The 22,608-nt window shown below is 37.8% G+C and overlaps 1 protein-coding gene across 1 annotated transcript; it reads right to left on the bottom strand.

The window, feature by feature from the left end:
* Positions 1-1,402: 1,402 nt before the first annotated feature.
* On the bottom strand, positions 1,403-22,275 carry LOC131990728 (uncharacterized). Its single transcript, XM_059355842.1, has 7 exons — positions 22,173-22,275; positions 12,817-13,026; positions 7,389-7,514; positions 5,977-6,003; positions 4,261-4,287; positions 1,512-3,058; positions 1,403-1,417 (listed from the first exon to the last, which is right to left on the bottom strand). Exons 1-7 carry the CDS (start codon positions 22,189-22,191, stop codon positions 1,403-1,405), a joined length of 1,971 nt encoding a protein of 656 aa, XP_059211825.1. The 5' UTR covers positions 22,192-22,275.
* Between the last annotated feature and the right edge of the window lie 333 nt (positions 22,276-22,608).

Raw genomic sequence — 22,608 nt, 5'->3', positions numbered from 1 at the left:
TAAAGTTCAGATGAGCTGGTATAGTTTAACGGTGTAAATCCCAGAGCTGTGAGTCTCACCGACTGTTTCCTCTTCAGCCTCTTGTGTCTTTTCTTCGTCTGCTGCCTGTTTGAGGTCTTCATCATCGTCCTGGTCGCTGTCTGCTTCAGTCTTCACTGCCTCCTGCTGGACGGAGACCGCTGCTGCAGCCGCAGCTACACACACACACACACACACACACACACACACACACACACACACACACACACACACACACACACTCATTTAATTACTACAACCGTGTTATTACTTACTACTATCTACCCTGTATTGTGGTATGCTGGTAATATTTTGTAAAAGTTCAGGACCAAAATGATGTAACAAGAAAGAGGAAAGTAAATATAAACAGTAAACTGCAACACAAAAATTAAATATATTAAAATGCAGGTATATTCATGATTAAATATAGTTATTTTAAGTCATAATTACTATTCTTAGGGGGAAAGTGCAGTAACAAAAAGCATCAGTTAAAATAGGGCAGGATATAATCAACAGTAAAAAGCAAGTAAGCTTAAAAATACCATAAAGTAAAACATTATTACAAAGATGTTGTAAAGTAAAATTTGAAAAAAAATGCAAGCAAACATTTAAAAGCAAATAAACAGTTACTATTGTCATTATACTTGTACATTTTTGGTTTTTGATATTCAATTATTTTATTCTAAGCAGATCTTATAATTGATAAAATAAAGTAAAAAATAATGCAAGTAAACAGTTACTATTATCATTATTATACTTGTTGTAAATACATTTTTGGTATCCATACATTTTTTTAATCTAACCGGACCTTAAAAAGGCACCTTAAAAATAGAGGAATAAATGCACATTTCTCCCTTATAGTATTATAAAAAAATTATTGATATCATTATTGATATATTATTTTTCATAAAATACTAATGTTGATGATAAAATATTGACTGAATATATTTTGATTCAATTTAATTTCTCTATGAAGTCAATCTGAATGGACACCTGTAAGCCAATCAGAAACAAGCATCCTGTCAAAATAAAAGTCATTAATAATACTTTTAGACTTTACCTGCAAGCAAGATGTCTTCAACATCATCATCATCATCTTCCTTGTCTTCATCTTCATCATCATCATCATCGTCTTCATCCTCAGCAGCTAACGACTCTGGCGTGACTTCATCATCATCATCATCATCTTTTACAGCGTCAACAATCGTTTCTTTCTCGAGTTCCTGTTCGAAGGTGAACTCGAACGAGCTGCTGTCCAGATCTTCATCATCGTCATCATCGTCATCATCATCATCGTCGGTTGTGTCATAGGTGATGTCATCACTGAAGAGCGTCTCTTCGTCTGTTTTAAGAGCGACGTCGTCCTCTTCGTCGTCTTCGTCACCTAGGACGCCGCTGTCTGTGCTCTCAAAGGGAGGAAGCTCCTCCTCTTCCTCCTTTTTCTCTTTATCATCATCATCATCATCTTCATCATGGATGTCTGCTTCGATGACATCATCAGGTTTGTCTTCATCATCGTCAAGGTCCACGAGGACGTCTTTGTCCAGGTCTTTGAGGTCTTCACCGTCATCTTCATCATCTGCAAAGTGCTCAGAGGAGGCGACGGAGACATCTTCATCATCGTCATCATCATCGGTGTCTGCAGCAACTTTGACATCTTCATCATCATCATCATCATCAGTGTCTGCAGCAACTTTGACATCATCATCATCATCATCTTCTTCCTCTTTGGCGAGTTTATGATCGTCTTCATCGTCCTCGCTGGCGGCAGGTAGAGGAGGAAGAGGAGGAAGATCGAGCTCCACGTCTTCATCGCTGTCTTCAGCAATGATGTCATCGCTGTCAGTTGTCAGGACGCCCTCGGCTAGTTTGTCATCTTCGTCGTCCTCATCGTCATCGTCGTCCTCCTGCTCGTCGCTGGAGAGAAGAGCAGTGAATGCATCGTCATCATCATCATCATCGTCATCTTCGTCGTCTTTGTCTTCGTCGCTGTCCTTGACGTCCAGCGGTTCGTCTTCGTCAGAGTCGGGAGACGCGGCCGACTCTTCGTCCTCAGAGGTGGAGATCGGTTCAGGAGAAACTTCATCCTCGTCTTCATCATCGTCTTCGTCTTCAGCATCAGCGGCTGCAGGTTCGGACTCCTCATCATCATCGTCTTCATCAGCAGCTTCTGCCTTCTCTTCTTCTTCATCATCATCGTCATCATCTTCTGCTGCTGCTGCTTCCTCTTTCACTTCATCATCTTCATCATCATCTTCATCAGCTGCTTCAGGTTCCTTCTCGTCTTCCTCGTCTTCATCCTCCTCCTCCTCCGCCTCAGCAGCTGCCTTCACCTCCTCTTCCTCCTCCTCCTCCTCCTCCTCGGCCTTCACCTTATCCTCCTCTTCATCAGCAGCTGCTTCGACTCCCTTCTCCTCTTCCTCTCTGGGCCCTTCTTCCTCTTCCTCCTCCTCTCCCTCCTCTTCCTCCTCTTCTGCTCCCTCAGCAGCTTCCTCCTCCTCTCCCTCCTCCTCCTCCTCTTCCTCCTCCTTGTCTGCAGCTTCTGCTCCCTCCTCCTCTTCCTCTTCCTCTTCCTCCTCGCCTTCCACTCCCTCCTCCTCCTCTCCTTCCTCCTCCTCCTCTTCCTCCTCCTCGTCCACAGCTTCTGCTCCCTCCTCTTCTTCTTCCTCCTCCTCCTCCTCCTCTTCTTCAGCCTCCTCCTCTTCCTCCTCCTCTCCTTCCTCCTCCTCCTCCTCTTCCTCCTCTACTCCTTCCTCCTCCTCTCCTTCAACCTCCTCCTCCTCCTCCTCATAATATTTTTGATACTCCTCATCATACTCCTCCTCCTCGAGCTCTTCATACTCCTCATCGTCCTCATCGTACCCCTCGTCCTCCTCCTCTTCCTCCTCCTCTTCAGCCTCCTCCTCTTCTGCAGGCTCCTCTACCTCCCCAGCAGCTTCCACTTCGTCTCCCTCTTCTCCTTCCTCCTCTCCCACCTCCTCTTCCTCCTCCTCCACAACTTCAATCACTGGTTGTTTGGCCTTTGCTTGCATCCCTATAACTGTAAGAAACATGTCAATGTTATTTTAATCACCGAATAACTATAATAACTTGATTTTTGTAATGTAAACATAAATCAAACAAGAAAATAAAACAGAACATTCTGACAGACCTTGAACAGATCATAGGTTATGAAAGTTTCCGTACCCAAATGAAACTTAAAATTGTGATATTTCTAAAAAGAATCACTTTATTCTACATGTCTCATTAAAAAAGGTTGCCAAAAAAACAATGTTTTGAAATAACTAGATCCTGTTAAAAAATTAAATTCTGCTTCTCAGAGACACTGTGAAGACATGATTGATTCTGCTGAGACCAACGGTCACGTGACAAATATTCACTGAAAATCTGTTTACACAGAGCTGAGAGGAGAGGACAGGAGAGGCTGGAAACAGGACAATACTTCAATATGTATAATGTGGAGACTTGTGGGCACTTGGGAAAGTGTTTATATATAAATTCCATTTTATTCCAATTTTCTATAAATAATTTATCAAAGAAATTCAACTTTATTTCTTCTTTTTTTATGATTTATGTCATTGTAACTGTGTTATTCAGCGTAAAATACATGTTTAAGTTGTGCCCACTTCCAGCCATGATTCCATAGAGCTGCAGGACTTTTATCTTTTTTATATATTTTATATATTACAGTGAAATACAAGGCCACAGTGAGTAAAATACGCCCTGGCTGTGATGTTCATCAGTCTTCACATATTGTAGAATATTATAAGAGTCATGCTGCAAATAATTTTTTATAGGAACCTCTTCATGAGAATATATTGCATTAATATACCCAGTAATACACGACAATACTCAGAAAAACACACAATCATAACAATATTACCAGAAACCAGTAGACTTTCCTACAAACCTATATAAACGTGGCTCCACGTTGAAAAAGGACAACATTTTAATATTCTTTAATATTCATTTCCAATAAAAATAGATTAATCTAAAATAAGGAGCCATTCTATACTTTTGTTTTTGATACGTTAAGAACATTTTGCTGATAAAGCTTCTGTATTTTTAGTTAAATAACATATTTTGATTCAGGATTTTGACTTGTAATGGAGGATTTTAGACTATTATTAGGATAAGTTATCTCTTGAATGTAAAGGAAATTAACATGAGATCGACCATCATGATTAAGAATTAAGACGTTCCTCTGTTCTTGTAGTCTGAAAACAACAAAGAGGTTCATACCTTTACTTCGCGAGGGTAGAAACTCTCCTGGAGCACAGAAAGAGAAATAAAAGTCAGCAAAATAAGAAAGCAAAACTCCAGATTTAACAGATTTAGCTTGTTACTGTTTAGATAAATCACATTCAGAACATTGTCAGTTTTAGTAAGTGTTTAATAGCTCAGTGGAAGCAGTTATTATGTGAAATTAGTGAGGAAGAGAAACAAAACACCTTTAATTATTACTGGTAGTGATTACTTTTATTATAAGGGTGAGGGACGGGATTGATTATATCCACCTGGAGTTAATCTACAGGTTTCCTGAAAAACGATGATCATAAAATACCTTTTGCTTTCTTATTCTTCACCTCCACCTGGTCCTCCTCCTCCTCCTCCTCTTCCACCCATCTTGAATCTTTGAGATCGTTCATACATCAAATCAGCTTGAAACTCCACAATAACAATCCCCTCAGACCCTCACACACACATTTAAAGCATCCTTATCCATTTAACAACCTGGTCTCACAGGAACCCGTGAAATAGCCACGGAATCACTCAAATGTTCCCTTTTTGTCCCTTAGTTATAAGCCTTCAAATATGCCCCAAGGTTAAGGTTCAAAGGTCAATAGAATATTATAGAACCTTCAAATTGATATATGTTACTCTCCAGGCCAAGACCTTTCCGGTGATGTATTTGGTTTAGCTCTATGACAAAGTTTTTATTTTTTCACATCTCGCACTCAGAGCACTCAAAGTCCTGTCTGAGCGTTAGCCTCTTATGGCACATGTCCAAGATTTGAAAACAATAAAAGTCCGTTAAATACACAGAGTATCAGGGAGATTTCAAAATAAAACACACCTCCTCACTGTCCATTTTTAAAAGTCATCTTAAAACCTATTTTTATTCCTTGGCTTTTAACCACACATGAGACTCTGCTATTGTTTTTTAGTGTTTTATGGTTTGCTTTTATTCATTGTTTTTTAAATTGTCTTTTAAAAAGCAATGAATCTATTTATTTTAGTGTTTATTTCCTGTTTTATTTATTTTATTGTCTCTTGTTCTGTTTGTTTTTGTACAGCACTTTGTTGCGGCTGTGGTTGTTTTAAAGTGCTTTACAAATAAAAGTTAAGTTGAGCTGAGTGTTTTTCTGGCGAGATCTTCGCGACAAAGTGATTATGTACATTCACTGAGTGAATATTTAGAAAATAAAACATATATTTCTCGCTAGAAATGTAATTAAAATCCATTTTTATGCAGAAACTAAGTCAAAATATTGATTTTTTTTCACTGTTTTTTGTTCTGACCGCCAGAACCTTGAAAGTCATGTGACTTGGACACAAACCAATAGGAAAAAATATCCATTAATTTGCATTGTAGCGAAATCCGTGTCAGTTTCACAGAAATTTGAGTGATTCCGTGGCTATTCCACGGATTTTGAGTTAAGCGAATCCGTGGCTATTTCACGGATTCCTGTGAGACCATGTTGATAATTAACGATCCATTTAGTTCAGAGACAGAGATAGAAAGAGAGACAGGTTGCAGTACATGTGCAGTTCAGTGTAATGAATTATGACTTTATGACTTATTTTTATGGGTTATATTGTTTGAAGAACGGCACATGTAATGCAATGCAGAATGAAGAAGACATTCAGAGCAGCGAGCAAGGTTTCTTCATTTTTTCCTCTGCAGCAGAATGCGGATTGCAATATACAATTTATTTTAAATGCATTGATACAAACCTTTTTTTCTCACTGCGTATAGATTCCCTAGAAAAGAGAAAAAGGGAAATTAGAAAAAGATCTGTAATGTCGTGAAGCCCTGAGAGAAAAAATCTGGTGATAATCTGGTGAGTTTGTAATTAAAAGGTGGAAAGAAGAAAGAAAAGAAAAAAGGTTGTTTGTTGTTGTAATACCCATTTTTAGCCACAAGAGGCTGAAGTGAACCACCATGTCTGAAGATGAATTAAAAGCATTTATTTATTCTCCTAGTTAAGATTTAATTTCACCATTAACTATAAACACAAGGCACTTACATTATTTATTAGCAAATTATTATTTAACGTAGCTCAGCCTTTATTAAGCTACATTGTTTGTGTGTGTGTGTGTGTGTGTGTGTGTGTGTGAGAGAGAGAGAGAGAGAGACCGTTAGGGCTGCAAATTTCCTGGAATTTTCAAAGTTGGAAACTTTCCATGGTAATTAATGGGAAAAAACGGGAATAAAAACATTAGTAGTTGGGAAAATATATTTTATCATAATAATAATTATAATAATTATTAGGGGTGCACCGATTGCAATTTCCTGGCCGATCACCTATCACCAATTTTTAAAAAGCCTGACCTGCGGATTCCGATTTTGGCCGATAGCGATTTTTTTATTACTCACAGCATACACCTTCAATGTTTGAATCATATTATATTGAAAAACAATAACACAGCAGTATTTTTCTTTAACAAATAAAGGAAATCACAATGCCTGAGGTAGTTAATAAAATATTGAACTTAAAATAAATAGCAACAATTTACAGGACAAACTAACAAACTAACTGCAACCATAAATAAAGTGGTTTTTGTTCTGTACAACATACAGACAACTAGGGAGGGCATCGGTTTTCGAATATTCAAATAGTCATGAAATCATATAAAATCGAATAGTTCATCATATCTGGAAGAAAAAAAAGTTGCATTACTGGTGCCTTCCACACGGGGGCAGCGTAACATTTGATGATACAGTGTGGCGGCTAAATGCCAAACTGTAGAAGAAGAAACAGAGTGTCGGTGCTTGTTGTAAACAAACAGAGATCGCTAAGTGAACACCTCAGCAGCACATACACACTGTACTGCTACAGAGCTAACTGCCGCTAACAGCGGCTCTTCTTAACGAGCCGGCGTACGTAAAGGAATCGGCCAATCGCCGATCCCGCAAAATTAAGGAAATCGGCGCCGATCGATCGGTGCACCCCTAATAATTATCATAATAATGTTTTTGTTGTTCAATTTAAGAATTCAAACCTGATATTTGTAACTCCTACTTACAAATAAATCTGTCATGTTTTTTGGATTTTTATTATATTTCCAGAACTCCCCAGCTTAACTTCCCATGGAAAGTTTCTAGATATTTACCGGACCTTTTCCAGCCCTTTGTGTGACCGTACCTTCGTCTTCGTCAGGAGCAAACAGGCTGGCAACAAAGTTTAGCGTTACGCTGATGATGTTCCCCGACTCCTCCACGGCGTCGTTCACCGCCTTCATGGGGTCGGCGCCGATCTTGCTGAGGCCTCCTGGTGGAACACGCACACACACACACACACACACAGTCAGTCCCTCTCTCTTATGTGGTTTGATTGAGGATTTCCCTTTTTTTGTTCTTGGCCAAGCCAAACATTTCCTCTTTCAGTAAAAGTTCCTGAACTCTTACTCGTACATTTTGTCGATGCAGACGTCTCTCTGCATCGAGGAAATGTGAGGAAACAGAGCGGGGTTAAACTGTGGTGGGGCTGCACATAAATACTCTTTTATTTTATTTGACCCACCTTCCAGTTTAACCGCTGCGAAAGGCCTTCATAACATGTTGCTGTGCAAAAAGCATTTAAAAAAGAAATACTTTGACCCTCTTTCATCAAGTTATCACATATTATATACTCACTCTGCTTTCAAACGTATCAGAATATTGTTTTTTCTCATCACATTTCAATTTTAATTGGAATTTTGCCTCAAATTAAACAGACAGAAACTCTCCCAATGTTGATGAAGGAGGACTGGTGCTTATTTAGAATCAGGGCAGTAAAGCAGATGTGAATCACTGAAGACAGAAGTTGGAATAAAAGCAAGAAAACTTAATATTGTTCTCCTTATATAGACATTTATTCAATGCATTGTTCATTAACGGTCCTTAATTAGGTCGGGTTGCAGCAGTATGAAAATTGCATTAAATAAAACTGATATGTGTAATACAATTAATATGTGCAAGACAGACTATATCATCTATACCATTGTAGTATTTTCAGTGGTTATTTATTTGTATATTTATTTATGACATCATAAATCCTTGTTTTTGTCCTTGTTTTAGCTCAGTTTTCTACCATATTTTAAAATATTTTACTCATGTTGTTTTGTTATGATTTCTTTAACTCTGCACTCTGCAGTACCACTCCCAATTTCATTGTATAGTTGATATATAATGACAATAGAGCTGCAAGAATTATTCAATTATTCGAACAATAATTGATTATTAAATTAATCGTCAACTGTTTTGATAATGGAATAATTGGTTTGAGCAGTTTTTTAAAGACATTAAGTCCAAAATCTCTGATTTCAGCTTCTTCAATCTAAATATTTCTGGTTTCTTTGTTCCTTTATGACAATAAACTGAATATCTCTTTGGTTTGTGGACAAAACAAGAGATTTGAGGACGTCATCTTGTGGTTTGGGAAACACTGATTGATATTTTTCGACATTTTATTGACCACACAACTCATCGATTAGTCGTTCAAATAATCAACAGATTAAATGATAATGAAAATAGCCCTAAATGAAGGCTATTTGATTTGATTTGATTTGATTTTATGGTTATTATATGTACATTTGCTTATTTATGGTGTTTTTAAAAAAATAAATCAGTTTCCTTTATTATTAACTTTTAATTTTTTTCAAACAGAAGACTTTTTACACAAACTTTAAATTCATTTTTTTTTTAAAGTTTTAAATAGTTATAATGTCTTTGTTTAACCAAAAAAAGCTTCAGTTTTTATTCCTTTATGGATCATTGTAGCTCATAATTATAATAATTGTGTAATATCGGACACAGTGATACCAAAAATTTGATATTTTCTGAAAAACTATGAAAATGTCATACCATTGCAACCCTTAAAATAGTTTTCTATCATTCCCAGTTTTCCCTGAAAAGCCCTGAAAGCAACCAGATCTACACAAAAAGCACAAAAAAATGAAAAAATATAATAAAATATAGCAGTAAAATGCATTTAAAGGCAAAGATTTCAGATGAGATTGATTTATTTTATTTTTTTGACAAGATATCTTCCAGGACCGCCACATAAATCAACCTCACCTGAAGAAAATAATGAAAATATTGTTTTTTCCCCTTTGAATAAAAAATTGTGTAGCTATTTCAGATATTTGCTTTACACACAATACAGGTGACATAAATAATAGGAAATAAACATGCAAAAAGAAGTTCTACCCATCAGAAACTAAACTAGAAACATGGTACTGATGCAGAAATAAAGCAGCTGGTTCTCTGTGAAGGACTTTCTGACATTGATAGCTCGTATCAGCAGTCAATGTGAGGGTTTAGTAGTTTTTATCAGCGCCTTGAGAGAAAGCTGGAGCTCTGAGGGTTAGTAGCAGATAAGGTGCCTTGCCTCTACGGCCTGAATCCTTTAAAACCTTCCTGACGACAGGAGGTGGACGACCTGGTTGGATGAGAAACAAAGCGGCAATAAGCAAAGACATGTAGCACTGAGGGGGAGCAGAGAGAGAGAGAGGGGATGGGCGTTAAATAAATAAAGTGTTTTCATGTTATCGTGATCGTTCTCCCCTGAAAAACGTCAGAAAAGGTCGTGTGTCTGCGAAAAACAAGCTATATTTACGTATTTGATCTAGGCGGCAACCTCCTGGTCTGAGCAGGGAGGCAAACCAGGAAGTGCCTTTAAGCTGCATTCTACCGGAAATTCCAGCAGGGGGCGCTAAGTTTGGCTGCAGAAGCATTTTGGTCCATTCATTTCAATACAAAATGAGAAAACTTCTCACTTGATTTATTACCTCAGAATTTTTTTTAGTACAACACTATGGTCTCAATCGCTCGTAAAAAAACTTCTTCAAGACAATTTGATGTCAATAGTTCTAATAATGGCCCCATTTAGAAGAAAATAGAAGATAAAAAATCGGATGATTTGGGGCGTGGCTACCTTTGATTGACAGGTCACTGACAAGGTGAGCTGTCACCAGGAGAGAAGCAGAACAATGCAAAGTTTAAAAGGGCGGATTCCCACATTGGGCAGGACGTTCGGGTGGTGGATGGGTTGAACAAACAGCAGACTTTAACCCAGGAGAGCAGGGTTTGCGTCCCGTGTGAAAACAAAAGTCAATTATCTTTTTACTTATAAGTTACATTGTTTACTTAAGTAACATTGTTTACGTAAGTTATGTTTTTGAACGTAATTTACATTTTTTACGTAACTTGCGGCAGTCACTTGACCCTTGTAACTACTTCACTTCCGGCATTAATGTACATTTATGTACTTTGAACTTTAAACTCATAAGTAAAAGTTAGGGATGCTCCGATCAGCATTTTTGGGGGCGATCCGATCACCGATCACAGGAATCAGTCTCATATCATTCACGTAACGCGGAGAAAAACAGTCTTGTGAAAAATAAATAAATATATATATACATTAATATGCGATCGGCTTTTCTGATCGACACTTTGAGAGCCCACCGATCAATCTGTTTAGGGTCCATATCGGCCGATAACGAACGGTGGCCGATTGATCAGAGCATCCCTAGTAAAAGTCTTTTATTACGTCTTACCAGGACATTTTTTTCCCTAAACCGAGGTCAGTGGTTTCACAACATAAATCCACAGACACTGCGGCCTTTTTTTTTACAACCGCGGACCATACGTGGTGTTATTTTTAGAACGCGCCGCTGCGATACGTACATATGTGTCGTAATTTGTTGGACTGACACACGACCTCTTCTGACGGTCAGGTTGGAGAACATGTTGACTGTGATGATGATGATGATGATGATGATGATGATGATGATGAAGTATTTTAATGAAAGTTGTCCGAAAGAACACAAGAGAAGTTGATATTTCTATTTATATCAACTGATTTGTCGTTTATGTCAAGGTGAAATTGTGAATATGAATGATTTATTATGATTTAATATTATAGTCTAGGGGAAATATACAGTAATATACAGTATGCACTGCTATGTTTTGGTTTTTCTACATTTTTACGGTTTTCTTGCATGACTTTCTGTTGATCAATTCAGTGAGAATTACGTGCAATATTACAGGAAATGAAGGAGGAATAAAAGATGTTGATGTTAGAGTTAGAAAATTGAGTAGAAGTGAACACGACGGAAATTAATGGACGTTTTTGAAGCATTGTGTGTTTTAATGTTGTGAGGAGACGTGGAACCAATGCTTGCAGCTTAGTGATGTCACCAATAAAACATACAGTGTTTTATACCACAAAAAAAACAAATTAAAAGATGAAGAATCACACTAAAATGAGGAAGGAGAAAGATACAAAAAACAACATTTATGATCAGACAAAAAATGCATAATACATCATTTATACTTGTTTGATTTTAAGTATGTACACTTGTTTGTTGTACATTCTGGATAGTTTGCTTTTCTATATTTTTAAATACTTTTCTATATAGTCTGTCTTGTCTTCTTTCTTTCTCTTCTTTGTTTTTCTTTTAATCCCATCCATCATCTCTTTCTCTTCCCTTAGTCTTTCTTTCTTCCTTTCTTTCTTTCTTTCTTTCTTTCTTTCTTTCGTTCTGTCCTCCTTTCTATCATTTTTTCTGTCCTTTTATCCTTCTTTCTGTCTTTCTGTCCTTATTTCTTTCTTTATCTATCTATCTATCTATCTATCTATCTATCTATCTATCTATCTATCACAAATAATCCACTTATAGCTATACTGGAAACTTAACAAATATTAATAATTCACTATATTTTCACTAGACATCCACCTTTGTGTTGCTGTTGTCACTGTTTTATTCTTTGCAAAATAATTTAGCATTCAAAGAAATGGTGGAGTATGAAAAATGGTAGTCTACATACAAAACAATAACCAAATTTTGCGAAATAATGGAAATAATGTGCAAGTCTTTTCCTAGCATTACGAAAAGCATAATCTATAACCAAATGTAGATTTTTTTACAATAATACATTACACACTGTGCAGCATATTGGTGGTTTGGATGCTAAATTTGAAAGCTTTAACAGTTAAGTATTTATTTATTATGTACACTTGTTTGTTTCTGGATAGTTTGTTTTTCTATATTTTTAAATACTTTTCTATATTTTATATCTGTTTGTATTTTGTCTTCTATCTTTCTTTTTTTTGTTCTTTCTTTCAATCCCATCCATCGTCTCTTTCTTTTCCTTTAGTCTTTCTTTCATTCTGTCCTTTCTTTCTTTCATTCTTGCTTTCGTTCTGTCCTTCTTTCTATCATTTTTTCTGTCCTTTCTATCCTTCTTTCTGTATTTTGATCCTTTTATCCTTCTTTCTGTCATTCTTCTGTTCTTTTTGTCTTTCTTTCTGTCTTGTTCTTTAAGTAAGTTAAGTATTTAGCGTTTTTTTTGCAGTAATACGGCCCAAAAACTGGTTCAAATCCCACTAACTGCTGCTGAGTCTCGTCTTGAATTTACTGCCACGTGTGAGCCAGAACAGAGCCAAGTGTGCCAACTCTTAGCTACTATTTGCCTGACTTGCCTGTCTGGGTAAAAGTGGTAGTATTTATACATTTGCATTTTTTAAGAACACACACCTGTTACCTGTTTCTGAGACCGAGGAGCTGAGAAGAGACGGAGGTTCTTACCTGCGACCGTCTTGTAGTCCGTCAAGTCAAACATGATGACAAACACACAAGTCCATGTAATGACTAGAGCCAGGACCAGGATCCAGGCCAGCGGGGAGCTGAAGGTGGAGTACACGTCTTCGGTAAAAGTTTTCTTGGGTCGGCCGGGAGGCGAACCGGCGTCTACATTCTTGTCGATGACCATGGTGGTGGTGGTGGTCGACGACCGCGCTGAGGAGCAGACACACTGTCAGACACGGGGCATGAAATACCTGCTGCTATTAAACACAAGTATTCCTTATGCTACCTATACATCAGAAGACTTTTTTGGAAAGACTCCCAGAAAACTATCAGCTCAAACCTGCTCACATCTAAAGACAAGTGTTTAGAGTTTTTAGTCCCAGCCTAGTCTCACACTGAGATTCTACAAAGACTGTCAATCTTTCAGGGTCACTATTTACAAGTCTACAACTAGATTCTTTTAGCATTTTTTACCTACCATGCAATTTTTCTCCCATCATGCTCTAGTAGAAAAACTTTAACCAGTGCAATCTATTTTTATTCTCTTGCACTAAAATGAGGCTCATAATGTTTATGATAACAGTTGAAGAACATCAGGTACAGTTTCTGATGCATTCTAATGTTTTCTCTGTGTGGGTTAAATCAGTTTACAGTGCAGCTGAATGTGAAAGAGTCAGTGTGGGTTTGTTGGGACGCTCAGCCACCTGTTGACTCTCCTCAGCTCTCTGCTGGCAGCTTCTGAGCTTTACTCCATTACTGCTGACTCAAACAGCTTAACACACACACACACACACACACACCTCCGTCTAACCTCATCACACTGACTCTCAGCAGGGACGTTCAAAATATGAGTGACGCCATAGAAAACCTCCCGCTGGCTGCTGTGGGACGACTGGATTGTCATGGCTGCTGCTGGTTTCAGTAAGTGAGTAAATGTGCTTCTTTTTTTTTTTTTTTTAAGAAAGATGGTTAGAAAGAGTAACAAAGTGTCAAAAACACAGACAAAAATCCCTGAATGGCCTCTTGAATGTCTTATTTTAACCACCTGCACTGCACAAAAGCCAACTTGTATTTTTTGGCCTAAAACAGTGATTTAAGTTGGTAAAACTTATTAAAATTATTGGCATTTTGGCAATAATGTAAGTTAGAACCACAAAGGAAGCCAGTTGTCGGCTCAAAAACAAGTTTGTGAGTTGTTGTTACTTATATCTTTACGTCAGGGTTCAAAACAAGGGACAATAGTTCTGCTAACTCTTATTTCTTTGTTGTGAAATGCGGGAAAGCCAACTTTCGAGTTGGCAATGCACTTGAAGTCTCATTGTGGCTGCTTGCCTGAGCTTGAGTCCACACAGGTAAGCAACCCTTAATTAAATTAATTGAAATGATACGGAAATGTTATTCTGAGCTGTGTTGTGCAGTGTTGTATGTTGTTTGTTGGAGAAGGCAACCTACATATTTTCAACATTTAAACACAAACAGGTTTTCAGTCATTAGCGAAAGCTAGCGGCTAACTGATGCTAGCCGCGCTGCTTGTTACAGCTGCAAGAGTAGCCATTAGCGTATCAATGCTAACTCTAAATTGTGGTCGCAATATTAGCTGACATTTCATAGCGCCGTTACAATCGTGCCAATTCAGCACATTGCAGAAGTTAGCAGAAGTAAGGATTAAAAGTTATTACAATGTAAAATTATAAATTAGTACAATTTACAGTTGAGTTGACAAAAATCTGAATTCAGAGTTGAGCAAACTCAAAAATCTAAATTTCAAATATTTAGTTTAACTGTCCAACTTAAAATTTTATCGAGGTTTGTTGCCTTGAAATTTTGAATTCACCCAACTTTTTTCTTTTTTTTGCAGTGTGCACTGTGACCTTCAATCCGCTTGTCTGTAATTAGATTTAGATAGATTTAGATTCGACTTTATTAATCCCACAGCAGGGAAATTTCTTTGTTACAGACGACCACAAAAATTGCACACAAAAGTAGTTCCCTTTTAGATAAAGATAAAATAAACAATCTAATAAAAAGACAATTAACAATAAAAACATTAAAAAGGTGGAGAAGCTACAGAGCTGCTGTAACTAGCTGCCATTCATGCAGCGCCATCTTGACTTCTCATATTCAATGAGATATTTTGACATCTACTGACCACACTGCAATGAAATTATGTATAAATAGATGCTGATTTCCATTACCATAACTGTTAGATTTTCAACCTGACCGACACTGTTGGCACTGAGCTTTAAAATACATTTAAAAATGATAATAAATAAGATAAGATATAACTTTATTTACCCTGCAGTGGGGAAATTTAGTTGTCACTGCAGACATACACAGAGTATAAAAAATAAGACATATACATACATTCTATACACCTTATATACAGACATACAGTCATGGAAAAAATTATTATACCACCTTTTTTCTTCATTTTCTTGTTCATTTATTTATGCCTGGTACAACCAAAAGTACATTTGTTTGGACAAATGTAATGATAAGAACAAAAATAGCTCATAAGAGTTTAATTTAAGAGCTGATATCTAGACATTTTCCATGGTTTTATTGATAATAATCAAAATAATTATCAAGAAAACCATGGAAAAACTTAAATTAAACTCTTAGGAGCTATTTTTGTTGTTATCATTATATTTGTCTAAACAAATGTTCCTTCAGTTGTACCAGGCATTAAAATGAACAATACATTGAAGAAAACAAAGGTCTAATAATTTTTTCCATGAAGTCTTGGACCTAAGTCTTCAGTAGTTCTAGTAGCAGCATGGAAAAACAATTTTCAGGCTTCCTACTGAGTGCTAACAAGACATTAAAGTGAGCAAACTCCATTAGCAGTGTGCATTTATTGATCCTGCATCATGTTGCAAATAGTTCATCCACAATTTCAGGCACTGCTTCAATCAACTCCAACATCCATTAACTCTATGAAGTCTTGGGCTATTTTGTCCATTTTTTAAATCCTTTTCGTGTCTTTGTAAGTCATTTTGTGTCTTTTTTGGTCATTTTTTTGTGTTTTGTGTCCTTTTTTTAGTCATTTTAATCATTTTGTGTTCTTTTTAGTCATTTTGTGTCTTTTTTTAGTCATTTTGAATCATTTTGTGTCTTTTATTGGTCATTTTGTGTCTTTTTTTTAGTAATTTTGTGTCTTTTTGTCATTTTTAGTCATTTTGTGTCTCACAAAATGTGATTTTGAATCTTTTTTCTACTTTCAAAACACTGTCATGCTCAATAAATAATTTTAAATGTTGCAAATGTGAACAAAGGTTGCAAATATAACATATAAGAGGGTTACATCCAGTTATATCATTTTATACTACACTGTAAAACTTTTTACTGTAAAATTACAGTAAATTACTGCCAGCAGTTTCGCCAGCAAGTTACTGTAAAACGTACAGTAGCTCTACTGTATCCGACAAAAACAGCAACATGTTGTAATTAAATGTACAGTTATTTGCTGTAAAAATCAAAAACATACAGCAATTTAATGGAAGCTGTTTTACCCAGTAAGTCAGAATGAAAAATTAATTATTATTAGGTCATATAGGTGAGGTTGTGCTGCAAAAAAAAATATACCAACATGCTTTTAAACATTTTTAAGTGGTGTATACAGGCAGGATGAAAATGATTCAAAAATGGACAAAATAGCCCAAAACTCCATAGAGTTAATGCTAAATATTCTGTGGTAACCATCGTCATGCTTTCTGCTCAGACTGAGTGGGAATTTCCAATTGAAAAAAAAGAGAATGCAGATGGAGTCAGACTTTTAATCTACTAAGAGAAGATACAAGTCTGTGAATCAAACTGATTGGAGGCTTTCATTGCATTCACCAAGATCATACTGTGGTTTTTACACCTTCTACACTGAGCCCAGTACGACCACAGTCCTCTATTGTCTATCTGTAGATTCGCTGGATGAAATAGTAGCTTGTATTGGACATATTTAGTTGGATCTGTCAAGTAGAAAGACAGTTTTTGTGAACTCTTGGGATGGATTTGACCTGCCGTCTTGTATGGTACTCACTTCCCCAGACTGCTGCTCTTTCTTTTCATTAAACCTGATAAATTCAGGTTTCTGCACTTGAGTTCTTGAAACCAGTATCAACCATCTATCTATAAAAGCAAGAAGCGTGTGTGTGTATGTGTATGTGTGTGTATGTGTTTCCACCCTGACTCATCTCATCTGTAAATCTATTTAGCTTACCTATCTCTCTGAGTTTTAAAACGCGCTACAAGGTTTGATTTTCCAATAATATTCAAATAGTTTCCAGCGAATATCAATGTTCAATGTGTATGTGCTGGATGGTGTGGTACTTTATGAAAAGTAAGTGTTTTATGGAGTGGCAGACATTGTAATGGTCTGCATGTAATGTGCAAATTCTGTTATTTACAATTAGCATGCTAAGCGGAGATTTAGGGTGCGCGAGCTGCCGCTAGGGGGTGCGCGAGATGAAAAATGTAATGGCGGTCTGATAATTACACAATTACATTTTTTCCCACACACAATAAAGATGTGTAAATAAACATTTCCTTTGTAAAATGTAAAATCAAAAACTGTAATATTAATTAATAAATAAATACAGGCTATTCAAAATGCACTTCATCTTAAAATGAAGCGTAGAAGTTATTTTCTTCCATTTTTCCAGCCTGTGTTATGATGACGGGTTGTTTAGCTCCACACTCATTTAAACTTGCTGCAATTTTTGTTCAACGCAGCTCAAAATATTATGACATTTTCCCAAGATATCTGCTTTCTGCCTCTGATCCTGAGCCTGTCATCATCCTCTTTGCTCTAAAAGTGGAAGATTGCGCATAACTTTGTTGCATTATATTGAAACTGTGTTCAGGTTAATTCAAATGCGAGACTCATTGTTGTGATGGTGATTATTTAATTATATGTGTGTTCTCATTTGAGCATGATTAAACATGCTGCCATTAATATGGCTATAAAAAAGCTTATTGCATTTTGTTTTTTTTGAAGGTGTGGGGGATTGGGGGTGCGTCAACCCGGTTGGGACATAGAAGGGGGTGCACGGCTAAAAGCGTTTGGGAACAGCTGCACTATATGAATACATACTTCCTGCGGGCACTGCACTAGTTAGACCAAAACCAAAACATTTTTGCTTCAGAATGCCGACAGGCCTGTCCATCCAAAGACTTTGGTCCATCCCAACACATCAGGATCAGATTTCCATGAAATGAAAAGAATGGGGCGTCTCAGTTGGTAGAGCGTTCGTCCAGTGATCGGAAGGTTGGCGGTTCGATCCCTGACCGTGGCAGCCTACATGTCGAAGTATCATTGAGCAAGATACTGAACGTTCATCGATGTGTGAATGAATCCCAATGGTGGCAGGTGGGACCATTGTGCCCTGGTAGCCCCTAACACCAGTATGAATGGGTGAATGAGCGTAGTGTAAAGCGCTTTGGATAAAAGCGCTATATAAGTGCTCCCCATTTACCATTTACCAAAATTTGGAGGATAAAAAAAAATAAAGCACCCTCATGACCTTTCATGGGTCAAATTAACAACAGGTCAAATTATTCCTGGCCGTCTTGTTAAACGGCTTTTATGGTAAACGGGGTGCACTTATATAGCACTTTTATCCAAAGCAATTTACACTACACACTATGCTCATTCACCCATTCGTACTGGTGGCTACAAGGGCACACTGGTGCCACCTGCCACCATTGGGAGTTCATTCACACACCGATGAACGCAGCATCGGGAGCCATTTGGAGTTCAGTATCTTGCTCAAGGATACTTCAACATGTAGGCTGCCACGATCGGGGATCGAACCACCAACCCTCCGGTTACTGGACGACCGCTCTACCAACTGAGCCACAGCCGCCCCACGTTCCCAATTTTGTCATATTAGGCTGCACAAAGGTAAAAACCCACTCTCCACTTTAAATTCTAATGATACAACAATAAACCACTAAAACCTTGAAACCATATTTTTTTCTGCTGACCTTTCAACCTTTTCTCAAGTGCTACAATCAGGCTTAAAAAATCCACTTCATATATCAACATCTGAATGTCCAGATTATCATGAAATTGACTCATTTTCACAGTAGTTTGGGGAAGATATCTTCTGAGCAGCTTATGGACATCATCACATAAATCTCTCCTTCACTCTCTGCAGCCGACTCTAAATGGTTTGACCAGCCATCCATGCACGATTCCTCCTTTTATGGCTGACCTGTCTCCACACTGCCGAGGACTTTCTGTTGTTGCTCTCGCTGGGTATCCATGACAGCTCTGCTCGGAGCGTTCATTAGGAGCTACTGGTCGCCTGTTCAGTCAGAATACAGGGAAGTGTTGTCATAACATTTCCTTAATGAGTGCACAGAGCGCTCAGCGGCGACCTTTACCATGCGGATGGGCGAGCACAGGCTTACTAATAATCAGGTGTCCAACTAATGCGTGTTGTGCATCTGCTGTAAAGTGGTTGTTGATACTGCTCACTGCACATTTAGACTGTTTCCGGTGGAATAATGAGTATGAGGGAATGGATAAGTGCAGACATCCCATCAAAAATGCTGCAATACAGGAAATCACATAGTTTACAGGTAATCTGTGTTATATATTTGGAAAACAACATTTTTTCCAATTTACAAACTGGTGTAAGTGGTAAAATGTGAGTTTTACTCCTTTTTACAGTCACAGATTTATATTTGATCTGCTTTCTACCTCACAGATATCAACTTACATCCCAAAGTTTTGGATAATTTCCATATGAAATGCTTTGTAAACACTCCTGACGGAGCTGTCATAACTCGCATGATTGCTCTTAAACACACTTGCTGGCAAAAACTGCATAAGAAACTTAATATTCAATAGCCTTTGATGTGAATACTCCTTTAAATGGACAAGCCAGAAGCAATGTAGCATCAGTTTTAGCGATATTTCCACAGCAAAATCAAGCTAAAAGTTACGAGTGCTACGAAACACTTTCATAATTTGCCAGTAAAATCTTAACACCTATCATCATCAGTTAAAGATGAATCATCTTAAGATCTCAAAACATCTTTTTTTGTTATCTAGACTGAACTGATTTGGCTTTACAACCTCTAGACACCAAGTGGTTCACATGTCTGTGTGTTTTTAAGCCACAATGTTTCATGGCCACTACCACAGGGCCACATATAGGACCGTGGACTTCACCAGATATGATGAAACTGCAATTTTAAATATGTTTACAGTGCAGTAACTTAACATATTTCATGCTCAAATGCATGTATAACAGTATAAATAGGAATACAAAAGGTTTGAAGCAAATAAAAAATAACCACTTACTGTGATTTCTTTTTTTTTCAGTGCAAGAACAGCAGACCAACATTAATTGCAAGAAGTAATTTTGTGCATTTTTACACTGCACTTTTAAGATTTCATGCTCAAATGCATGTAGTTGTACTGAGGGCCACTTCAAGTGAGGGTGCGGGCCGTATGCGGCCCCCGGGCCTCCAGTTGCCCATCCCTGTCTTACAGGATAATGAGCTTCCTTCATTTTGCCACAGTGGTGGAAAAAGTATTCAGATCCCTTACTGAAGTGAAAATACTGATACACACAGTGAAATGACTCCACTACAAGTAAAAGTCCTGCATCCAAAACTTGCTGAAGTAAAAGTACAAAAGTATCAGCATCAAAATGTACCAAATGTGTTAATGTATCAAAAGTAAAAGTACTCGTTATGCAGAATGGCCCCTCTCGGATTGTTTTATATATTCCAAATATATTCATTCATTCAATACCCTTAACCAATTATCCACACTCAGGTCATGGGGGTTACACCCTGGACAGGACTCCAAACTATCATAGAGCTGAAATATCACGCTCTCATTCACTCCTATGGGAAATTGAGAGTCACCAATTAAACCTAAGTGCATGTTTTTGGACTGTGGGAGGAAGACGGAGGACCAGGAGAGAACCCATACTGACACGGGGAGAACATGCAAACTCCACACAGAAGAGCCGTAGGCCGGAGTCGAACCGGCGACCCTCTGGCTGTGAAAGTCTTCTTACAAATAAATCTGCTGAAATGTTATCTTTTTTAATGGTGTTATTTTTGCATGGATGTGTGCTTATGACAAACAAAATGTTTGTGTTTACAGGTGCATCTCAATAAATAAGAATGTCATGGAAAAGTTTATTTATGTCAGTAATTCAATTCAAAAGGTGGAGGTAACACACTGTATAGGGGTCAATGACGTGATGAACGCAGTTCATCAGTTGGTTTATCCAGTCTTTTTTTTTTCAAAAAAACCTGATTATATACGGGAAAATAAATGTGAACTTAAATGAGAAAAAAATACAATCCATGTTTACATTAGTCGCTAAGGGGGTCTGAAAAGTTGCTAAATATAGCAACAAAATCGCTAAGTTGGCAACTCTGCTTCGCCGGCTTTTACAAATGGTGCGTGTTGTTGTCGCGTCGAGTATCACGTCACATCCTGCTTAGTACGTCAAATCCTGTTTAGCAATCCAACCAATCAGTAACCAGGCTTTTTTCACAGGAGAAAAAAGGCCCTGCTCTTCCACAGGGACGAAAAAATTCCCAACAAAAGTCCGCTCAGGACGGCTCGTATTCAAATTAGGGGCGTTTCGGCGAGCTAGACCCGCCTCATTCTATTGGGCGATAGTGGAAACAGCCCTTTGGACTACAAACTGACTACAAACGGTACCAAAATCTTGTCCCGCTGCCCACAGACTCTTCATCCATGTGCGTATTTCTGTTTATAGAGATTAAAATAGAACTGAAGTCTTAGCACGAGGATAATCACCAGCTCATTATCTTAATTAATGGGAACCTGTTCCAACACAGGTGTTTTCAGTGACACTTTTTGATTGGCTCTCAGTCAGATTGAAGGTGGGAGGACCAAACTCCATTTACTTTAAATGGAACAACTCCAAGATCTGCATTGAAAGTACTTGAGAGAAGTCATTGGTCTGCCAATCAAGTAGGATCTGCACTCTGTTAGAGTTTTAACAGCTGCTCATTTGTCTCATTTCATTATTAATGCACAAAAAACAGTTAAAAAGAGTTCATCAACAGTATGAGTTGATATGGCTACGTGCAACAGAAGCACAGTGTTGATGCTGACTGATCTATACGGCACTGTAGATGTCACAGGGGTCTTAAAGCTGCATTTACAAATAGCCGATACATGATAGTGCCATATTTTTAGATACTTCCAATCATGTTTTTCTCTGCACACCAGACAGCACAACACCAGAGTGCAAATCAAAACAGACAAGAGTCCTGGAAGAGCTTCATATACAGTATACAGGCCGCATAATGGAAAGCTTCCATTCATAATGGATCGAACACTTGACGTGATACTTTACCTTCGACTGTCTCGGTCATAGTTTCAACATAAAAATTCCAACAGTTAATCCTCTGTGCAGATTAAGTTGCCATGAAATCAAATATTTCTGGTAGATCCTCAACTCCTCTGCGCGGTTTAATCCCAGTGTTTTAATTCCAATCTGAACGGCTGCTGCTGAGGATAAAAAAACAAACTGAACTCTTACTGGTAACGCTACACCTCCTTTTCCAGTCCCATTCCTTTTAAATCCGCATTTTCCTTTCTTGTTCCAGAAGTCGGAAACTTTTTCTTGGGTCCGAGTGATTGCGAGGTGGTCCAGACAGCTGAACTTCCGTCCCAGTGGATGAGGCTGGGGAGACAGACAGAGACCAAGTTAAGGTGGTTGCTGTCTTTGCCCTTTGCCTGGTTGGGGCTATGGTTGGAGATAGAGCGACCTGCCCCCCCCCCCCTCTACA

This window comes from Centropristis striata, chromosome 18 (assembly GCF_030273125.1).
Source record: "Centropristis striata isolate RG_2023a ecotype Rhode Island chromosome 18, C.striata_1.0, whole genome shotgun sequence".
Lineage (NCBI taxonomy): Eukaryota > Metazoa > Chordata > Actinopteri > Perciformes > Serranidae > Centropristis > Centropristis striata.
The sequence above is the reverse complement of the archived record's forward strand: the minus strand, read 5'-3'. Positions and strand labels throughout refer to the sequence as shown.